This window comes from Acomys minous (assembly GCF_964271855.1).
Source record: "Acomys minous genome assembly, chromosome: 9".
Classification (NCBI taxonomy): Eukaryota; Metazoa; Chordata; class Mammalia; order Rodentia; family Muridae; genus Acomys; species Acomys minous.
Window position 1 is genome coordinate 52,209,806 of NC_140490.1, and position 20,743 is coordinate 52,230,548.

At 45.0% G+C, this 20,743-nt stretch overlaps 1 protein-coding gene across 3 annotated transcripts in view; it reads right to left on the reverse strand.

The window, feature by feature from the left end:
- Positions 1–20,743, reverse strand: part of HIVEP1 (HIVEP zinc finger 1) — a 121,197-nt gene that overhangs the window by 26,423 nt on the left and 74,031 nt on the right. For all 3 annotated transcript variants that reach the window (XM_084795435.1, XM_084795434.1, XM_084795436.1), the window contains exon 4: positions 660–6,589. In XM_084795435.1, coding sequence (XP_084651561.1) covers positions 660–6,589 — 5,930 coding nt within the window. The remainder of the gene's footprint in view (positions 1–659; positions 6,590–20,743) is intronic.

A 20,743-nucleotide genomic window follows, 5' to 3' on the forward strand; every position in this document is an offset into this window, starting at 1 on the left:
CTTTAGAAAACCAACAATTCTATTGAGAATTCCACAAATTACTTCAAATTATAATGCCATGACCCTAAATTATCCCATAAATCTTGATAAAATAAGCTAATAAGAGAATGGGTTCTTCCATGCACCTTTTTTTTTTTTTTGGCAGTAGCCAGTGGCTCTCATACGTTCACTTAGAATATTGCAACAGACATGGCAAGAGTAGACCAGTGCACAGGAGGCACAAGACAAGTGTTTCTGGTCCTTTGTGTATTTCACAATAGAATCTCTGGTCATCTACAGGTTGGTGTTTCCAAATTACCCTGGAGAGACAATGCCATGATCTTCTCTTAGCTAACTACTCCTCAGTGAAGGAAAAGTCAATGTGTCACCTCCTACTGAGTGAAGTCAGGTGAAGGGAAAGACAAAAACAAACCAACGCTCAGTGCCCCAGGAGGTTATTGCTTGCAAAATATTTACAGATGGAGTCACTTCCAGAACTGTAGGTGACTCTTCCCAGTGGGACTGCTGGGGAGAATGTCATGTCCCCTCTAATAGTCACAACCTACGAATTGTCATTCAAAATTAGAATACTTATTGTAAGTAAGGCACTTAAAGGCATCAGGACTTGGTGAGACTAATTTGCACAAACAACATCTGAAGATAAATTATATCTCAAGTACCTTGCTTAAGTTGTTTTTCCACTTGCTTGAATAGACCACTAAATCTGATTTTGAATGGGTGGTTATTGCTTGGCAGTACACTGACTTTCCAGTCTTCTGTTTAGAATTAAGAAGAGAAAGAGCAACTTTCGTAGGCAAACCAAGTGGATTTGGGTTGCTGGAGCTCACTGCCCAGCCAGTGTAGGCGGACGTCTTCTGGTCGCTCTGAGGCAACGGCAAGGACTTCCGTCTGAGCAAGTAACACCAAGTAAAGCTGGTTGCAGTCTTGAGGCTGGGGAATGGTGGCTGCTGAGTGTCTGAACTGCTGACCGATGAAAGACCAGGGCTTGGACGCTGACTCTGGCCCTGGACATTGCCTTCCTTCTCCCCTGGTGACTCCGCGTCCTGGCTGTTGTCTGCAGACTGCAGAGGCAAAGCGCAGGCACTTTCTGATGGGACAGGTGAAGTTCGCATGGTGGGAGTCAACGAAGTGGACGACTTCGTGTTAAACTCCTGCAATTCACGGTCTGTGACTGCAAACATAGAGGGTCCGGATGACAAATTATCAGTTGTTAAGACCTGCGCCAAATTAGCATTCTCGCTGCTCCCTTCAGATGCAGAGAAAGCACCCTGCTCCAGCGCTGCTCCTTCCAGCGGCTCTGTCGTGCACAGCTGCCTCACCAGCACTGGCTTCTTCGGCTTCTGGATCTCGCTAGCTCTTGAGCATGGCAGCTCTAAGGGGCTGATGTTTGTGCTGCAAACAGCTCCGTTCTCATCTTTAGCCCGCTTCTGATGCTTTTCCATGGCAATGTCTAAACTGTTTGCTGGGGAAAGCATCCTTTTACTCGAGGCTGAGGATTCATGTTGCGGGGACAATCTACCAACAGACACCTTCTGAACTGCCGGAAAGGAGTCTGAGACTGAAACATTTTGGCCCATCTCTGGGAGAACAGTTTTGTAAGCAAGATCCTTCTCCGGTGTTGGCAACGCATTTTGGAGATGGTTCTGTGATTTTGGCATAGAATTTTGTTCTTCGCTGACTGGCACTATACTTTGATTAGTTTGGCAAACTGGCGTGTTGGACAGGTCATGGGTCACTAAGATTTGTGGCAGAGATGTGACAGTTGCAAAACAGTACATAGGAACAGTACTCTGTTGGTGCACTGGCAGCATAAAGGATGGTAGTCCCTTCTGCGCCTGCTCGGTTGGTGGGCCGAGCTCCAGTGTAGGCGGAGGGCAGGATTTAGACACAGGATCGGCTATGCTGACTGCTCCTGAAGCCGAGCATGGATCTGCTCCAGTTTGATCTGGAAGAACTGGATTAGGTAAAGGATGCAGAGGACTAGAAGAGCAACCCTGGCCTGAAGTGAGTGCTTGACACTGAAGCTGGTACTTGGGAGCAAAGCTACCCTCGCCTGCAGAGGACATGCACGCTGTGGGATGTGCACCTGGTTTGCCACCCTGTACAGGTGCTGGCAGACACAGCAGTGTGTTTTGGTGACAAAGGGGTATGTTGGTTTTATTTAATAAATGGACACCAAAAAGCTGTTGAGGAAAGCTGTCAGTAGACTTGGAACATGGCATTTCTGCCTGAAGGTCCTCAGCCGGGGTTTGGGAGTACACGGTATGTGCAGGAAACTCAGCAGAAGGCGCGTCAGAAAGTCTTGGGCCCTGAAGCGGCATTGCATTTACAGTAGGAAGAACAATATTTTGGAAAGATGACGCACTGACAGGAGATAGGTGACTATCTGAAGGTATGTTTAAAGATATCTGCCGGATCAGGGGACCTCGTCTCCTTTCCAAAAGGGGCACGTGTCCAGCATTCCCAACACCAGACGGGGAGTTGGAGGGCTGAGATTCAAGGAGCACAGGCGCTGCATGGGAAGGAGCAATGCTCCCACAGTCGAAGGACTTACTTCTGAAGTCAGAGACCTCCATCAACGTGGGCATGCAACTAATCTGCTCTGAGGCAGCACGCCTCATTTCCCTGTGACTTCCAGGGACACTCAGTGTGTTCGAGCCCAGTGGAATCAGAAGAAACTCTGCTTTAGCTGGGAAATCAGCTCTGGGGGACACCTCTGCTTTGGACATGTCTTCTATGTCCACGGAGGCCGAGAAGCTGGACGCGCGGGATAAGCTGCTTTCTCTGCTGAGACTCCGGGAGAGCGTGGAATCAAAGCTTGACTCTGTTGAGGAGTGCTCTATCTCAGCCAGCCGGAGCCTTTTCTTTTTGGGTGGCAGCTTCTCTGTTGGCAGCTTTGATAAGGTTTCACTGCGCTGAGGCCAAGTGAACTTCTCTGACTTTTCTTCGTCATGGCCCTGGGCTTCCAGGTCCCGGTCTGGCTCTTCAGTGACCAGTATTTCTGGGACCTGGATGTTGTGCTGCCGGACAAGCCTCAAGGGCTGGCCCAACACATAACGCTCACTTGGAATTTTTCTGGGACTTTCCCGTGGCTCTCCTCTAAGGGCATGTGTCAGTGCCGTCTGATGTGTGGCATCCCGAGGTGGGTGACCTTCCTCGGGTGGGATCCCTATCACTTTCAGAGCTCCAGGTACCCCAGTTCTGCCTAGCTCCTGTAAAGAAAAGGCAGTGCCTCCTTCCGAGGGCTCCAGCTTGTCGAATGAACTGGGTCTGCTCAGCGAGTTGGTGTGCTGGATGACAGAGATGCCACCGCCTTGTCTTTTCACCTCCATCTTGTCCTGTGCTGCAGAATTCAGCTGTTGTTCAGCCGCGGGGCACTGCTTCAGGTGCAAGGCTTGCTCGGGGACCCTGGCCACAAGCTGGACAGGAGAGCTCTGCAGATGGACGGCTCTGTGTGCCTGGTCACCAGCTGTGGCCGTGGCCTGTTTAGATGGACTGGGAGCCAAGCCTGGGACAGGCTGTAGCTGAAGGGCCTCAGTGCTTTCTGGGGACATCCCACTCTCGCGTGGCTGCGGGTCCTCATCATCGCCTACACTTTTCATTTTCCTCCTCTTTCTTATCTGGGGCGTCTGCTCCCACCCACCTGTGGGGCCAGCAACTCTGTAGTGGAGAACCTGGGGTTGTGTCCCGCCGGGTGCTGGGCTGTGCTCGGGTTCTCTCACAGTTACCTTTGTTTTGGGGCCATGTAACTCTGAACAGTAAAATTTCTTATGATTCTCAAAATTCTCCAGTTTCCTGTACCTGTTTCGACAGGTTTCACACTCAAACATGGTCCCTCGACCCTGGTGCGACTTCTTCTTTTCTAGGTGAGGGGCTTGCGCTGCTTTGGTCTGCATTGGCCCAGGCTGACTGGTGGCAGGGCACCCTTGACAGCTCTCATCCACAGACTGCCCAGATCCCAGCACATGATTCTCACTGGCTGTGGAGTCTTCCACTGCAGCCTGTCTGACCAGGGGACGGTGATGTCCGCTTGGGGGCATGGACGGGCTGGGTCCTGACACGAAGACATCATCATAGAAAGTGCCAATTTTGTCATCAAATGATTGGCTTCCTCTCAGAGGAGGAGGGGGAGGAATTAAATTTGCAGGGACAGCTGAATATCCTGTGGTTGGCATGGAGTTACTTCTCGTAATAGGCAGGCAGTCCAGGGAAGGAACAGACAGGAGAAACACTTGCTTTGACTTCTCAGTTGGGGTGAATGGGGACTTCGGTATGTCAGAGCTGGAGCTTGTCCTCCGTCCCATGGGTTTTAGGTCAAACTGGAAGGAATCTTTAAATATGTATGATTTGGGGGAGTCAATGCTTCCCCGTCTGGAAAGTGAGGTTCTCCGGGGCTTCACACTATCCAGTTGCTTGTCATCGACCAGGGCTTCATTGTCTGAGATCAGCTTCGAAATTCTTTCCTCCAGAGTTTTAGTTGCCAAGGGTGGGCGCATCTGCCCTACAACTGATGACTTCTCTCCAGTGGCCCGAGCAGAAGGTGCGGGAGAACGGACTCCAGGCCCAGGGGGTCCACTGCTCTTAGCTGGGTCTGGGTCCGTGCTGGGGAAAGTTCTGGCAAATGGAGTTGGTGGACTCACAGCTTGATCAGCACTTTCAGATCGTGAAAAGTAGCCAGAATCTGTACTTCCTAAGCTCCGAGGACTCAGAAGCAGCTTTCCTTGCTGCTCCTGGGGATCGTCGGTGGCCTGCTGCCTTTGGAGTTGTGCGTGCGCTGTTCCACTGTGAGAATCTGGCTTCCCTTCCAACTGACTCGCACCCCCCTTTTGATGGCACTTCTCATCTGTCTCCAGGGAAGACACGCCAGCTGAGTGGGACAGGATTGCTGCAACGTGAAGGTCCTTCTGCCTCTGTGTGCTAGGAAGTTCAGACTTGGGATTGGCCACCTGTGGGCTGTCAGTTCTTACGGGGGATACACTTACTGGGTGGACCACAACTTTTGGTAACTCTGCCAGGGCTTGTGACTCTGAAGGTCTGTCCTGTGATGAGAGGACACTGACCACATGATTTGAATTGCTTGGAACAGACTTGGGTAAAGCTTCAGGATTGGCTATCTTCTTCATTATTTGCACAGGCTGCAGGTCCATGACACCTGGGTCATTCTGCCTCCCGTCTCCAGGCCCCTCTTCATCACTTTCTCCACTGTCCTCAGCATCTGAATGGACACTAAGTGCTTTGGGGCACTCTTGGGACAAGAATAAACCACCAGCCTCGGGCTGTAAGACAAGACCCAGTTTGATGGTATGTGCATGGGATTTTTTGTGCTTATACAGATTGCTTTTAGTCTTAAACGAGAACCCGCATGTCACACAGGGGTAGGGCCGCTCTCCAGTGTGGGAGCGGATATGCTTTAAAAGCACACTGGGCTTCGCACATGCTCTATTGCAATACTCACAGATATATTTGCCTTGTTTTTTTGGTTTCTGATCTCGCAGAAGAAGATTGCACATTTGCTCTACACTTTGACTAACAACAGAAGCAACATGGGTGGAGCTGTAAATCGGCCCTGGGGGCGACTGTGCAGAGCTGGCGGGGCTTACTGACGAAGGTGACACAGAATCCATTTGCTGGTGTGGAGGAGTAACCTGAGTTCTACTGGAGGGAGAAGTGAGACCTACAGCGGACGTCACTGGTGTATTATAAACCGCTTCAAGTTTTGAGTTCTCGGGGGTGTGCAGATTTGTCAGAGATCCTAGTGAGGCCAGATGCCCCGGCAGCTGCTGACTCTGTGGATTAGGTTTGGGAGCAAGGTGGTCATGTGGGTTGTCTAGGTGAGAAACACACTGAGCTGCCACGTGCTCACTGTTCTGAGTGGAGGCCACATGTACTGGGTATGAGGTACACGGAGAACACTGCAATTCGGCGACCGATTCCTGGGAAGTAGGATTTGGGGCATCCAGGGAGCTGTTCTTTAGTTTAGAAGGGGATCGTACACTTTTATTTGGTCTCGGTTTTTCTGTCTTTACTGCACAAGATGAGCCCTTCTGTGACAAGGTGCTCAGCTCTGGCTCCATTGCTTTCAGTAAGACATCGAACGCGGTCCTTGTGTAGGAGGGGGGCGTGCTGCTACAGCAAGGAGAGTTACATTCACTGGTGTCAGGCCTGCTTTTACTGGACGGGGAGCTGGAGCCCCACTGTCCATTGTGTCCACCGAGCCTGGCTGGGTCTGAGCCCTCGGACCGCCATCTCCGCAGCTCTGACCGGTGCTGAGGAAACGAGGCTTTCTTTGGGGAGACCGAGTCTTCAGCTTTGGAGGCCTCAGCAGTCATCCCAGGTGCTTCTCCATTTTGCTTGGTCAGTTGCTTCCCATTTTTAGCAGGGACACAGTTGTGTTTCTTGTGAGATTCTGATGCACTCTGGAGAACGCTGAGCGATGATGACTCTTCTGTGTTTTGCTTGTGTTTCGTCTGAAGAGGGTTCCTCAGGGGGGATTTTGGTATTTTTTTCAGGTGATTCTCAGCAACAATCTTTTTTCGTTTTACACCTTTAAGAGACTCAGAAGCTCCTTTAGTGCCAGCCTCTAGGATTTCTGTTAAGACAAAAAAAAAAAAATCTGTTGGTAAAACTGTACATATGTCATAATTGTTTAAAAACTAAGATTATTATCAAAAGGGTGAGAGGCCTCCATTAACAAAGCTATGTCTTGACACTGTGGACATTTTAAGGAGGTGCCCATTCCAAATCTACAGAAACACGGATCAGAATTCTTTCCCCCAGTGGATAATCCTTCCTCACTGCTCACAGAGCTACAGACTCTCCTGATACTCCACTCTGAGAAGGCTGGCCCAGTAGAGCAGGAAAGTCAACCTTCCTATGGGGTATCTGACATCATAAGCCTTTACTGACAGCTCCAGCAAGCTTCTATGCAATGGATGATGGTATCTGTATGAGCAACAAGGCTCTTACATAGTAAAAAATACAGTAGTGACTATACCTCCCGTGGTCATGAGACGGTGGTCAGTGGGATCAGGAAGTGCTGTAACCACAGAGATTGCATCAATGAACAGAAAGTTACAACAATAAAGAAACACTCATTTGTGGTTTCTCACCCTAAAATGAGAAAGTTCTAAGACTGTGATGGCTCGTGGTTTAATAAAATCACCAATGCAACTGAACACAATATTCACTACATATGTTTCTTTGCATTTATGATGAAGGGTAAGTCAAGAGGCCATGTGGAGCTAGAAAGACAAGTGAAACCCACTCAGTAAGAAAGGAAACCGGCCTCATCTGCAGCTGCTTTGGAAGCAAATTGGTTTAAATGTCGTGAACTATCCAATTTCTCTAAACTATTATATATTTAAGCCATGATTATTTGCCATGATTCAGTCTGTTTTTGATTTGCTGGATCCTTGGGCATATAAACAGAAATTATTCCTCTATATATTACTTATTTTAGAAAAAGCCAAATATTTGAAATCATTACTTTCACATGGCTGTTACAAGGTACATATTTGAATTTCATACTGGACCAAAGCACTGCAGTGTAATAACCACTTTGCCTTTGATGATGATGACAGTTTATCTAACACCTTCTGTTCCTGTTGTGACATTTTAAGTTTTCCGAGACAGGGTGTCTCTGTGTAGCCTTGGCTGTCCTGGATTCACTTTGTAGACCAGACTAGCCTCAAACTTACAGTGATCTGCCTGCCTCTGCCTCCCGAGTGCTAGGATTAAAGGCATGCCACCATGCCCAGCGACACGCATGCTCTTATAGATACACTTAGTGAAGAGAAGACACCTACTGAGTATGCAACCCTGGGGCAGGATGGGAAGGCAGGGGCATGGCTCAAACACTGCAGTGACATGTCATGAACAACCAGCTGGCTTCTGCAGAGCACTGCTGAACAAGCCTTTTTTACCCTGGCAGTCACTCTTTTATGAACTGACATTTTCCTCACTGGCTTCCCCTCCTTGCACATAGTGAGCTATGACTTGCTCATGGCACTCTTTGAGCTACCAGACAAGGGTGACAAACTGAGAAACGATGATCACCCTAAGGAGGGGCAGTTTCCCCACCAACTTCCCATAAGCTAGGAGGTGAGCTGTCACAACAGTGCGAGCCATTGAGCAATGAAAATAACTCTGAAAGTATAAAGATGAGAAGTCACTTGGGAGGGTGACCTGTGAACCTGAAACCCTACCTACACTGAGTCTCACTAAAGTTCTCACTGGGTATATGATAACTTTATTATTTCACATACTTTCTAGAATAAGCTGTTTTTCAATTGTTCTTATTTTTAAAACCAAATCTTACTATGTAGCCCAAGCTCGCCTGTCCTTAGGATCCCACTGCCTCTGCCTCCTGAGCAGTGGGATTATTGATGTACACCACTACTAAGCCAGACTCTTTTGTTGTTAATTAAATAGTGCCTGGCATTGAAAAAAAATTGTAGGTGAAATAGTCAAAATTATGTTGTTGTATATAAAAGTAATATAACTTTTGGCTTTGTACAGAACACAAAAACTAGCTGTAGAGTGAGGTGGCCTCTAATCATAGCACCCAGGAGGATGAGGTGAGTGAACTACGTGCTTGAGGTCATCTTGAGATTGTCTCAAAAAGAAAACAGAATTTCTAAGTATCTCTGTTTCCTTATGTTATTTCTGAAAAAAAAAAAACAAAAACAAAAAACAAAAAACAAAAAACAAAACTCCTATAGCTAAGGATTAGAGAAATATTTTTAAGCTTACATGTTCCAATTTCATATTCCACCCTCTATTACTTGTCATTACATTTCTATCCAGTCTACAAAGTTGTTTAGTTTCAATAATTTGTGTCTTTAATTTTAGCACAATGTGTACCATGTGGATGCACCTGTGTTATACACTTATTAAAGTGTGTGCACCTGTGTCATACACCTATGAAAGTGTGTGCACCTGTGTCATGTGCTCCTGTCTGGGTGTGCACCTGTGTTGTATGTCTATGTGTGTGTGCACCTGTGTCATATGCCTGTATACACCTGTGTCATGTGCCTATGTGTGTGTGTTCCTGTGTCATGTGCCCATGTGTGGGTGCACCTGTGTTGTATGCCTGTGTGTGTGCGCACACCTGTACCGAATGTCTATGCATGTGGATGCACGTGCAGTGTATGTCATAAATGTATGTGCACTTGTGTTGTATACCTATGTGTGTATGTGTGGATGCACCTGTGTTGTATACTATGCATATGGGTGAACCTGTGTGTTGTATGCCTGTGTGTGGGGGTTTGCACCTTGATAGGTACAATGTGAAGAACAGAGCTTGCATTGGCTGCGTCATGTGCTACTCCTCTCCATTAGAGTTCGTAAGGCAGGTTTCTCACTAAGCCTTGATCATGTCATCTGAGCTACATAGGACAACTGGAAAAATCCCTAGGCTCCTCTTGTCTCTACCCCCAGCACTGGTATTCCAGGCGTGTGCTCCCATGCCCAGCTTTTCTGTGGGTTCTGGGAACTGAAGTCAGGTCTTTATGCTTGCAGACAAAGTACTGTACCCACTAAGCAATCTTCCCAATCCCTCTTTTAAAATTTATTATGTGTATGTATATATGTATGTATGTACGTACATACGTACGCACATCTGTCTGTCTGTGGACATCTATTAGTGCCATGAAACATGCAGAGTTCAGAGGACAACTTATGGAATTGCTTCTCTCTTTCTTCTATGTGTGTAAGAGAGGTAAAACTCATCAGGCTTGGCAGTAAACACCTTTACATGCTGAGCCACCACACCCTGTTACACATACACACACACACACACACACACACACACACATAAAATGGTCTTTGGTGTCAGTAGTTCAGGCCTGAACACTTAGTGATTCTCTTGCCTCAGCCTCTTTGAGTGCTGGGATAACAAGTATGTCCCCCCAACCCTGGCTCTATTTTCATCTTGGTAGCTAAAAAACACTTCTTCCTTTCAAAATACTACATTCTCCCTTGCCTTCTGGCATCTTAGTCTAGTTAAGGAAACTTTTCTTCTAGTATGTCCCCCAACATACTACTTTCTTATACATTTTTCTTTGGGGTAAGGTTCTTTCCTTTAATGCCAACTCTTTACTGTGGATCCCCCTCACCATGATTTATACTGCTTCCTACTTTTTCTTTGGCTTCTTCTGTTTGGCTTTCTCTATAATTCCATAATGTTTTACCTTTATGCCAACAATTTCATTTTCTAGCTATTAAACTCTTAACTGTTTTGATTTCATTCATTAGCTTTGGAGTGCTGCTGTTGTTTTATTCCCTTAGTTTTATTTCCCATTTCATCTCATTCCATTCTCTTAAGTTCAAGCTCTTGTTCTAATATTTATGATGTCATTAACTTCTGGGCTCAAAGTTACTTCCGTTTCTATCATGTGTTCTCTTGGGAACTGCTTTTGGGCTGTCTTTCACGTCCTCATAGCCTTTCTCTGGCCAAGAACATGGAGGCGGCAGAAATGGTGGACACATTCTAGACCTTTTTTCAAGCTGTACTCATTCCTTCTTGACTTCACTGGATCTCTATCCTAGGTGCTTGGAAGGAGACACAGTGATGGTGCTACACAGAGGGGTTCTTTCCGGGCTATGTCAGAGTGAAAAGCTGCCTGCAGTTTCAGCAGTGAGGGCAAGACTCTTAACAGAGGCAGAACACAAAGCCGGGGGACAGTCTGCCAAAAGCTCCACAGAGGTTCCTGTCTTTATATGAGAGCACTGAGCCAGTCTGAGAGGGGAAGTCCCTTCACTTTGCATTCCACAGAACCTCAACTCAGTACATGTGTGGACTGTGAACCATAGCTGGGAATTCAGAACAAGTCATTTTCAGCAGGAAAATGGTTAGGCTAATTAAGGCAGAGCCAGTTAACATAACATTAGAGAACCATCTAAAATAATTACCAAGATTACACAGCAATCTAGAAATGGTGACACATGAAATATACATGCACATTCTTTTGTTTCCCCCAGAGAGAGGTCTGGGCTAAGAGGCAGAGATCTGGGAATACACAGTGAGAGCTGTTTTTGTAAAAGTAAATAAATGACCAGCCAAAGAGATCATGTTGTGGAGAGAAAAGTGAGCCTGACATCTGAGGCCTGGGTAATTGCTATACTTAAGGCTGAGCCAGGAGTAAGAAGAAACAAGGTAGGAACTCAAAAGATAAAATGAAACCTATGATAGTGAGGTGCCTGGGGACCAGAGCTTCTGCCGGTTTCAAACAGAAGCTGTTGTGGCTGGGAGGATTAAACACACAGGATGGTATTAAAAAGAGTTACCAGGCGTGTGGTCATGAGGATGGCCTCATGTCTGAGAGCCTGGTCACTGCGTTCCAGAGGTCAACGCCATCTCATCCATGGGCGGAGGTGTGGGGAGGGGCAAGCACAGGGGCGGGTGAAGCCAGACTGCTTCCTGGGACCCTGGATATGAAGGGGAAAGCCCAGATGCTACACACAGGGCAAAAGAGATGAGATTTCTCAGGGCAAGAGGGCTGGGTGTGCTTGTAGTCAGGAAGTCACGTTCAATAGAGAGGAGCCTGAAGGGGCACCACACAGAACTAGGAATTAGATACATGGCGCAGAGGCACAATCAGGCAGCTGTGAAGGACAACTGACTGACTGCCGGCGGATGAAGATGTGATAGGCGTGGTTTCACAGAGGTGGCACATCTCTGACTCAACCCTGGGTAGGGTGGGGGTGGGCAGAAGAAAGCATTTTCAAGACAAGGGGGTTTCATAAGCATAGTGTGCAGAAAACGTGTTTAAAACACACATAGGAAATAGCAAGCAAGCCTTGCTGCACATACACTAGCAGAGCGGCCGGGCGCAGTGGGGAAGTGTTCTGCCAGCAGCTGATGCTCAGGCCTGAATACAAAGCAGTAGAGGTGGGAATGTGCACGGTAGGAAACAGGAAGCCACAGCAGCTCACTGCCCAGCTCTTCCTTCCCACCAGGGGATGATCAATATATATTAACCAGGAATACAGTGAAGAGAGATTAATGATGTGGCAGCTGCTTAAATCTCACCCATTTTCCCAACCTGTATCTACTCCATTTTTACACTACTTAAAGAAAACTAAACCACCTGCCCAAAACTTTGTATTGATAATCAATTCAGCTTTCAACAATGAAGGTAAAACACGGAACAGGGATCCGGCACAGTCAGTAAGGTGCTTGGAATGCCCCTGGGTCTGGATGCTCAAAATCCACATTCAAGAAAAAGAGAAGGAAGGAAGGGAGGGAGGGGAGGGGAAGGACCATGTGACAGGGTGTGACAGTGCACATCACATGTGGAGGCAGGAGGATTCCTGGGCTAGCCAGCTAGTCTTGCAGAATCATTAGCCCCATGCTGAGTGAGTGAAAACACTGTCTCAGAAAACAGACATGATAGAGGAAGAAATCCAATGTCAGCCTCTGCCCTCAGTACATACGTGCAACACACACACACATGAACATGTACATACACCTACAATACTCCCATACAAATAAAGGCAAAATAAAGAGTTAATCAGAAAAATGAAAACAGATTCTTTGCCTGCAGAACTATGTGGAAATGCTGAGCCTTTTATCTGAATCCACGCACATAACTGAGTCCTGACCATGCAATAATGAGAGGAACTCTAAAGAGACTGCAAAGCTGCCGCCACTTTGAAATCCACCACCTCAAAGATGTTATTAAGAAGCTGTATTTTCCACATGGCCACATGGAGAGCAAAACAATGGCCACTAAAAGTGGCCACCCGAAGCCCTGGAACACTCGAGCAGAGGTCTTTGAGTGCTGGAGAGGCTGTGCGGGCTGATGACGGCTCAGACTTTGGAATGAGGCAAAGATGCTGAATCACAACGGGATCCTTTCAAATTTCACAGCAGAATTTGTGGGAAAGAGATTGGACTGTAAGATGTGACCTGTCCCTGCTGGCTACAAAGCTGCAGAAGAGCCTGGCTGTGCCTTGGAGTGAGAGCACATGGTAGACCCAGCCCTTGGAGTGTCCTCAGACTCAAGTGCTGGAGGCCTGGCCCAAAGCAACTGTACTCAGAGGTGGACTTCAAAGAGTTAGGTGGATTGAGCAAGAGGGCTGAGACGTCATCAGGTGACCGATAACTAACAGGCTCACAATCAGATGGGGACAATGTGGGGGTAGGGCTTCAGGAAGTGGTGTCCCTGGCCTTTCTGCTCCTCTGTGCCAGGTTGTCAGGAAGTAAACAGTATCCAAGACTCTCTGCTTTGCCTCCTGCCCAAAGGTGTGGCGCTGGACCACCTAAAAACTAGGAATCAAGAGAAACGCTCCCTCCTTTTAACTGACAGCCCTGGGCATTTTGGTACAGCAGGCAAAGAAAACTCAAACAGCATGTGCTTAGCGTATGCAAACTGCTGGCTTCAACCTGCTGTCCTCCAAAATAAATAACTGAACACAGAGGAATGAATGAATGAATGAGGGGAAGGGAAAAGAAACACTGATCCAATGAATGAAATGTTATCAAGAATCTGAGAGTGGCTTTTAGCTGAGAGTCAACAAGTAAATCTAGGAAGAACTAAGAAATATAGTCACAATATCAAGTCCTGCCAACAGGCTAAGTGAGCAAACTGATTACCCATCCTTACCACCTCTGCAAAGACACAGCCTCCTCCACGTCGATCGAGCTGCTCTCACTGACAGAATGACAGGATGATGAGCACTTTAAACTGCTTAGTTTTTCAGGGGTGTGGCTCAATGGTAGAGTGAATGCTTCCTAACAGTCAGGGCACTGGGGTCAGTGCCCTGCACCACATGCATTAATGTAATTAACAACAACTCTAGTAAATGAAAATCAATGTAAGCTATCCAAAGCAATAGAAGCAGACCGTATCTACTAAGGCCAAACTAGATTGCTCAAAAACTAGATGAGAACAGTGTGTTTTCCAGCCACAACAAAGCTCAACTTGAAATCAAAGTGGGAGATAGCTGGGAAAGCCCCATGTGCATGGAAATTAAGCAGCACAATTCTAACTAGCTAAAGAGAAAAAAGAAGTCACCAGGGAAACGAGAGAAATCAAAACAAAATTGGGAAACTGGGAAACCGTGGTGAATATTTTGTTTCATGCCAAAGCCATGCACCAACACAGTGCCACACTCACCACAATGCCACTCACCATGACTCAGAAGCAAAGCCCAGCCACCTCTGGCTGCAAGACTGGAACAGGAGGAACTCAGCCAGAACCAATGCTGTTCTTGATCACCTCTTGAGAGCACTCAGCATATGCAATGAGCCAGAAGTGAGGATAAGGACAAGCAGTGTTTTGTGGGGGCAATGACCAAAGGTCTTGAGTGGTACCTCCTTACTAAACTTACAAACATCAATTTTTTTTTTTTTTTTTTTTGGTTTTTCGAGACAGGGTTTCTCTGTGTAGCCTTGGCTGTCCTGGATTCACTTTGTAGTCCAGGCTGGCCTCGAACTCACAGCGATCCACCTGCCTCTGCCTCCCGAGTGCTGGGATTAAAGGCGTGTGCCACCACGCCCGGCTTTCAAACATCAATCTTTTTACTTACACCAAATCTAGTAGAAAAGATAATGAAAAATGCTTTATTTGTAACAGAAACCTAAAGACTCATCAAGGTAAATGTTACACTAAGTATTAAAAACATGCAGAAAATACAATAGTCTGTGGTATGATGCTCCTGGACCACAGAAGATGGGTGGGAGGGCTGAGAGGTGGAGTATCTGCAAGTTCAGAGATACCCGTGAGAAAAATTCACAGGGGTGGGGGAGGGGGACACCATGCCCCTGGCAAGAATTAATTCAATTCTTTTCAGTTTTCTATATTTCACAAAATTTTAAAGAAAAAATGCTTCAGTTACTATGACAAACCATAATGTTTATTCAGAAAAATAAACCTCAATTAGTCAATAAGTTCTGCAAAGCCTGCAAAACCAAAGTGACAGTCACATCAGAGTCACTAAAGCACAACTTCCCGTAGGACCAGAGCGGTGGTGGAATGGAAACTTAGGAAGGTTTAATATGCTATAAAGCCAGAATTCACAACCTTAGGGAAAAACGATGGCATAAATTTTAATATAAGATTCTGATCTCATATATGAGATAATAAAATAAATATAGGTTATGAGCAAACTGTGTAAAAAATATAAACCCAAAGATTCAATATAAAAAAATAAAACCAGAGAGATAACTAGAAAACCACAGGTGAATTCTTGGTTTATCTTATGCTGGAAACATATTAAGTTTTTAAGAAAAGCAAACAAAAGAAAAGTGATTTAAATACATTAAAACTATAGTCTCTAGGTATGTAAATATATGTAAATATACACAAAGGAAGAAAAAGAGAAACCTGCCTGCAGTAAATGAAAAAAATTATATAGTAATATATAAGTAACTTTTGGGTGGACTTGCTAGTAAAGAAAAATTAAATAATCTAGACCTTTTCTGAGAATGCATTAGCTAAATAAAACATCAGCATTATTAGCCTGGAGGTAATGAAGCACTAGAGATGGAGAAGCTACCGAGTCGAGATCCATGAGGGATTCAGGTCCCCCAGGTTAGAGCACTATAGTGTCCATTTCCCAGGACACTGGCATATTCAAAGGTGGAGCTTAAGGCTGTGCAGTTCTGGCCACCAAACAACAGCAGAAAGAAACAGCAGACTCTAGGGTACACTATGCATTGTGTGCACGCTCAGTCCTGAACGGTCTAGCTGTGAGGACGCACTGGGTGAAAACCAAGCTTTATATCCCTCTGAAGAAAGATTTCAACTTAGCCTTCAACATACTTCCACAGTTTTCAAATAAAATGTCTAGTACATGTCCTAAGACGAACAGTCACCTGAGAAATGAATTCAGCATCAAAGAACCATTACCATAAATGTAGTGACAGGGAGCCAACACCAGAACAAGTAAAGACTTTGTATGTGTTTATTTTGTTGAAGAAGAATACTAAAGGCCTAAAGGAGACCCACAGGTGTGACAGATACTGTAGATGGGAAAAGCCAAATGTAAGACAGTAAGGCTTAGAACCTACTGAACCAATTTAAGCTCACATTGGAACTGGAAAAGATAATAAATATGCTGAAGGGATGTCACAGGACAAAGCATGTCAGAGCTCTAAGTCAGTTATAAAAGCAGGAAGAAATTCCCCAGATGTCTCTGGGAATCGCTGATAGCGGAGATAAAGAATAGCCATTCTTTGTGGAGATAAGAGAAAAACTCTGGAAAGTATGAATTTACAGCTTTAAAGGAACTTTACAAAATACAATGAAGATAAACAGAGAGAATTTCTGCACCTGCACCCTTCGGTAGAAAGTGTCAAAGACAAAATTCTCAGTGAGAAAAGCATACTGATAATAATTTTGAGAACCCAGATTGCTCTCAAAGACTGACAGCTTTGACATGTGATATTACAAAGTGCCCTAGAGGAAATGAACTTCCACACTAGATTTCTACCTTATGACCCAGCAAGACTTCTCCAAACTGAAGGTGACCTAGATTCTGCCTAAAAGATGACACTTTAAAGAATTTATCACAATAGACACATATTAATAGAAAACACAGCATACTCTAATAGAGAAACTCAACACAGTAAATACATAGAGAAATTCAATACAATGATAGAAAAAATCACACAACACACACTAATAGAGAAATTCAATACAACACACACATATTAATAGAGAAACTCCATACAATAGTCACTAACACAACTAACAGAGAAATTAAACACAGCAGACAAACAAACACTAAGAGCAAAATTCATTGTTTTTACTTAAGCAAAAACAAAGTTCCAGAGAGGAAACTCACATAAGGCAAAACCAGCAGCAAACAAGTGACTTGTGGGTGGACCTGTCAAGATATCAAACTGCTACAGGCTGAATCTAAACGTCCCCCTAAGGCCCTTGCTTTATAGCTCCGTTCCCAGGTTGACACTGGGTGGCGGCATAATCTCTGAGGACATATGTCTTCAGGAGGAGGAACCATGCCCTCAGAAGGGGACTGAGGCACTGAGCTTCTCAGCCTCCTCTGCTCCACACCACCACCATGATGTGCCTCACCAAGGCCCAAAACCACTCCAGCCAATCAGCCATGAAGTGAATCTTCCACAACTGTGAGCTGAACGAAACCTTTCCTCTATATTTATTATCTCTGGCATTCTGTCAACAGGACAGTGCCAACATACACAATCTGCGTGGAACATGAGCAAGTACGAAGAATTCCAAACACAGGATAACACTGGGTGAGTCAAAAGCAGGTGACTAGATAGGCCAAGAAAAGAGGAGGGAGGTAATGACAGCACCAACAGTGGTTTGCTAGAATTCCTGTGACTTATGGCATCTCTAAATGCCATATCCTAACAATACTTTGCCATGGTTACTACTCTATCCCCTACCGTTTAAGGATATCACAAAGAAAAGAGCAGGTAATACCTACTGCTGAGTCTAACCATCTCACCCTTTCCATAAGCACCCAGGGGGAAGTTAGGCAACTGTGCCCCTCAACTTAGGCTCTGAGACTACACTACAGCGAGGCTGGCAAGCGGATAACAGAACAGCCACAACTCATCACGGGTGGTATGAAATAACTCTGCCTTCTGTTTTGCTAACGTGCTCTAATTTTGAATGATGAGTCATGCAAAATAGGAATGCAGCAGTTTGAGCTGGGGTAGTAAGTAGTGCACACTTTTACTGCCAGCGCTTTGTGAGTTTGAGACCAACCTGGCCTACATAGCAAGTTCCGGGCCAACTTCAATTTTAAAGTGCTTTTGGTTGTCTGACTTTCATGTGAAAGATTCAAAGACTTTAGTGACTTCTGTAAGAAAGCCCCAAGATCTCTGCACTTCCATGTTACTAATCCAGTTGCAGGATCCTCTCATACTACGGCTGACATGAGCTGATCGTTTTTCCAAGCAGTATGTGCTCACAATCATTTTCAGGTGACATTCTGGAAGCCAGAACCATTGGTAGTGTGACATCTGTCACAGCAGGGGATACATCTACCAGTCTGACAAATGCTAAAGATGGTTTGCTCCCAGACTTTCCGTGGTTTACTGGCATAATGCTGACCCTTAGTCACAAGAAAGGTTATGAGCTATGTATGTGAGATGTCTATTACAAAGGTAGGAAAAGGAGGCATTTCCTGCACATTTGATTCTATCTAGTATAAACCTGAAAGAAATCGGGAATCTTCACATCAGGGTTTCACATCCACTAGGCTAAAAAGATGCTGATATTACAATATAAGAACACCAAGAAGAGTCTAATTTTTCATGATTGAACAAAATCTTGAGGACAGAGCAATTTGTAGCTGTCCACAGACTCTATTAGAGGTGAAAGAATGAAGCTTTTGTTACTGAGACAAACATCAACGATTTGTATGCATCACTGTGCCAGATAATTGAAGATACTAAAAGAAACAATTTGCTTTGGAGAAGCAATCTAGGTTACATGTACCAGGAGAAATAAATAGCTATTTAACTACACTTGAGAAACAAAAGCAATAGTGTGCATTGTTTACAAGTCCTGCCTGCTAGGTAAAGGAATCCATCTTCCCCACACCCCATCCATCTTGATTAATCAATGGTCAAACTCCTTCCCAATACACAGACACCTATGGGCATTTTGACTACTAGGGGCAAACTCAAGCTGGAGGGATTACAAAAAGGTGTCCATGGTAGGGATGGGGTGGAGGGGACCCACAGGAGAGGGGTGCAGAACAGCGAGATGGAGATCTGAGGGTCACCTTATGGAGCTCTGTCATGACTGAAGAAGGAAGGGTCTGCCAAGCAGTTCCAACATGGCTACATGCATGCTCAGTAGAGAGCTGCCACATGCCCTCCTAAGTCGGGATTGGGGATGGTGTTCAGTTGTACCCACACTTAACAACATTATATAGAAAAATCTAGAAATGAACAATTCATAAGTTTCAAATGTCTTTTGTGACAGTACCCTATAATAAGGACTCTGTTTTGTTGTTGGCTGATTTTAATTTCTTCTATTGACCATCACAGAAATGTAGACATGGTAAATCACAGCAAATAAGGGGCTCAGCTCTAGGCTCTGAGGCTGGAGGGATGACCATGCCAGGCTGTCTGGATGCTGTAATTCACACTGGCTTGCCACCATCCTCAGGCCCCTCTTGCATATCCTGGTCATCCACCCAATTACATCTGATGCTTTCTAATCTTTTCCTGAGTGAAATGATTTCATTATCAGAGCCAAAGTTCCATTTTATCTTTCCAATATGTTACCTTTCAGCCACACCACAAAGCCTGAAAAATGTTCTGGACAGCGAAATAGAGAAAGAATGCTGTGGCTTTGTTGAAATGGTCCTTTACTTCCAAAGTATCTTGTTATTTTTGCATTCTTCAAGCTTACTTCTGTATGTCTAGCTGTTTATCTGGCTTCTGTCCATCTCTCTACATTTCCTTTTTCCATTCTTCCCCTTGAATTGTATTCATCATATATGTAGAGTTTGTGTGGTTGGTTTTGGTTCTTAAGAAAACATGAGAAATCCCTATGGAAGGAACCAGGGTCTGAGCTTGTCTTTTTATTACCTGTTTTTGCAGGGGCTACTGTTGCAAAGCTAAAGAAAAGAATAAGTAGATTAACCGCAGCACACAATTTCTTCGAGTTGATCTGTAACATTTACTTTAAAAAATACTGAGGCGTGTGACATCAAGTTAATTATCTAAGGGCAAACTGTGTGCATCCCATCATTGGTCCAAGAAGCCAGTGACTATGTAAAATCTGCTACTCTCTACAGTCCTCAGGGATGCTGTCACAGAACAGCTCGGGCCACATGCCCTTATCTTAATTACTCTTATCAAAAATGAAACCACAGTAATAAATACATATATAGTAGACTCTAAGACAAATGAGATTTTCAAGTTTCATTTCTATAGAACCAGAATACATCTGCTAAAGCAAATATAAGAGCACTGTGTCATAATGTAATTGTTAGCGACTTGTCTCATGCTAAACAGTTACTGTGCAATTTATAATCAACAGCACTTTGCTGAATGAGATACGCTGCAAAATGCACAAACTGCATCTTTTAATGAATTGCTACATGAAATTAACATCACATTAGCTACCTAAATCTCTAACTTAATTACCAGCTTGACAGATAGTTAGTGGCACCCTTAGAAAATGAGGAGGAGGGGCTGGAGAGATGGTTCCGAGGTCATGAGCACTGGCTGCTCTTCCAGAAGACCTGAGCTTGGTTCCCGGAACCCACATGGCAGCTCACAACTATCTCTAACTCCACTTCCAGGGACACCACATCGTCTTCTGGTTCCTGCAGGCACTACACACATGTTGTAAGCAAACACCACACACACACACACACACACACACACACACACACACACACACACAAAATTTTTAAAAAAGACAGAACACACTTAAAAATCTTTTGCCTCCTATATTTTACTCACAGTTCAGGGTTTTCTACTCTAACACAGTGAGGACAGTTAAAGACACTTTTCCTTTACACTGAAGTCTGCAGTACCTTGTCCCTACCACTATGCAGCTCACCTGTACTGAGATGCAAAATGTGCCGTTTTTAAATCTAAAACTACTGACAGGCTTGACATACAATACTTTTATAAATCTAGCACATGTAATTAAACCAACAGTAATTTTCCTATGACCCAAGATCACTGCATTATTTTTCATATAGGAGACAGATCATGAACCTGATTTTCCAATGTGAAGTCTGCAATACATACAGAAGTATGTGGGCACTGCACAGGAGA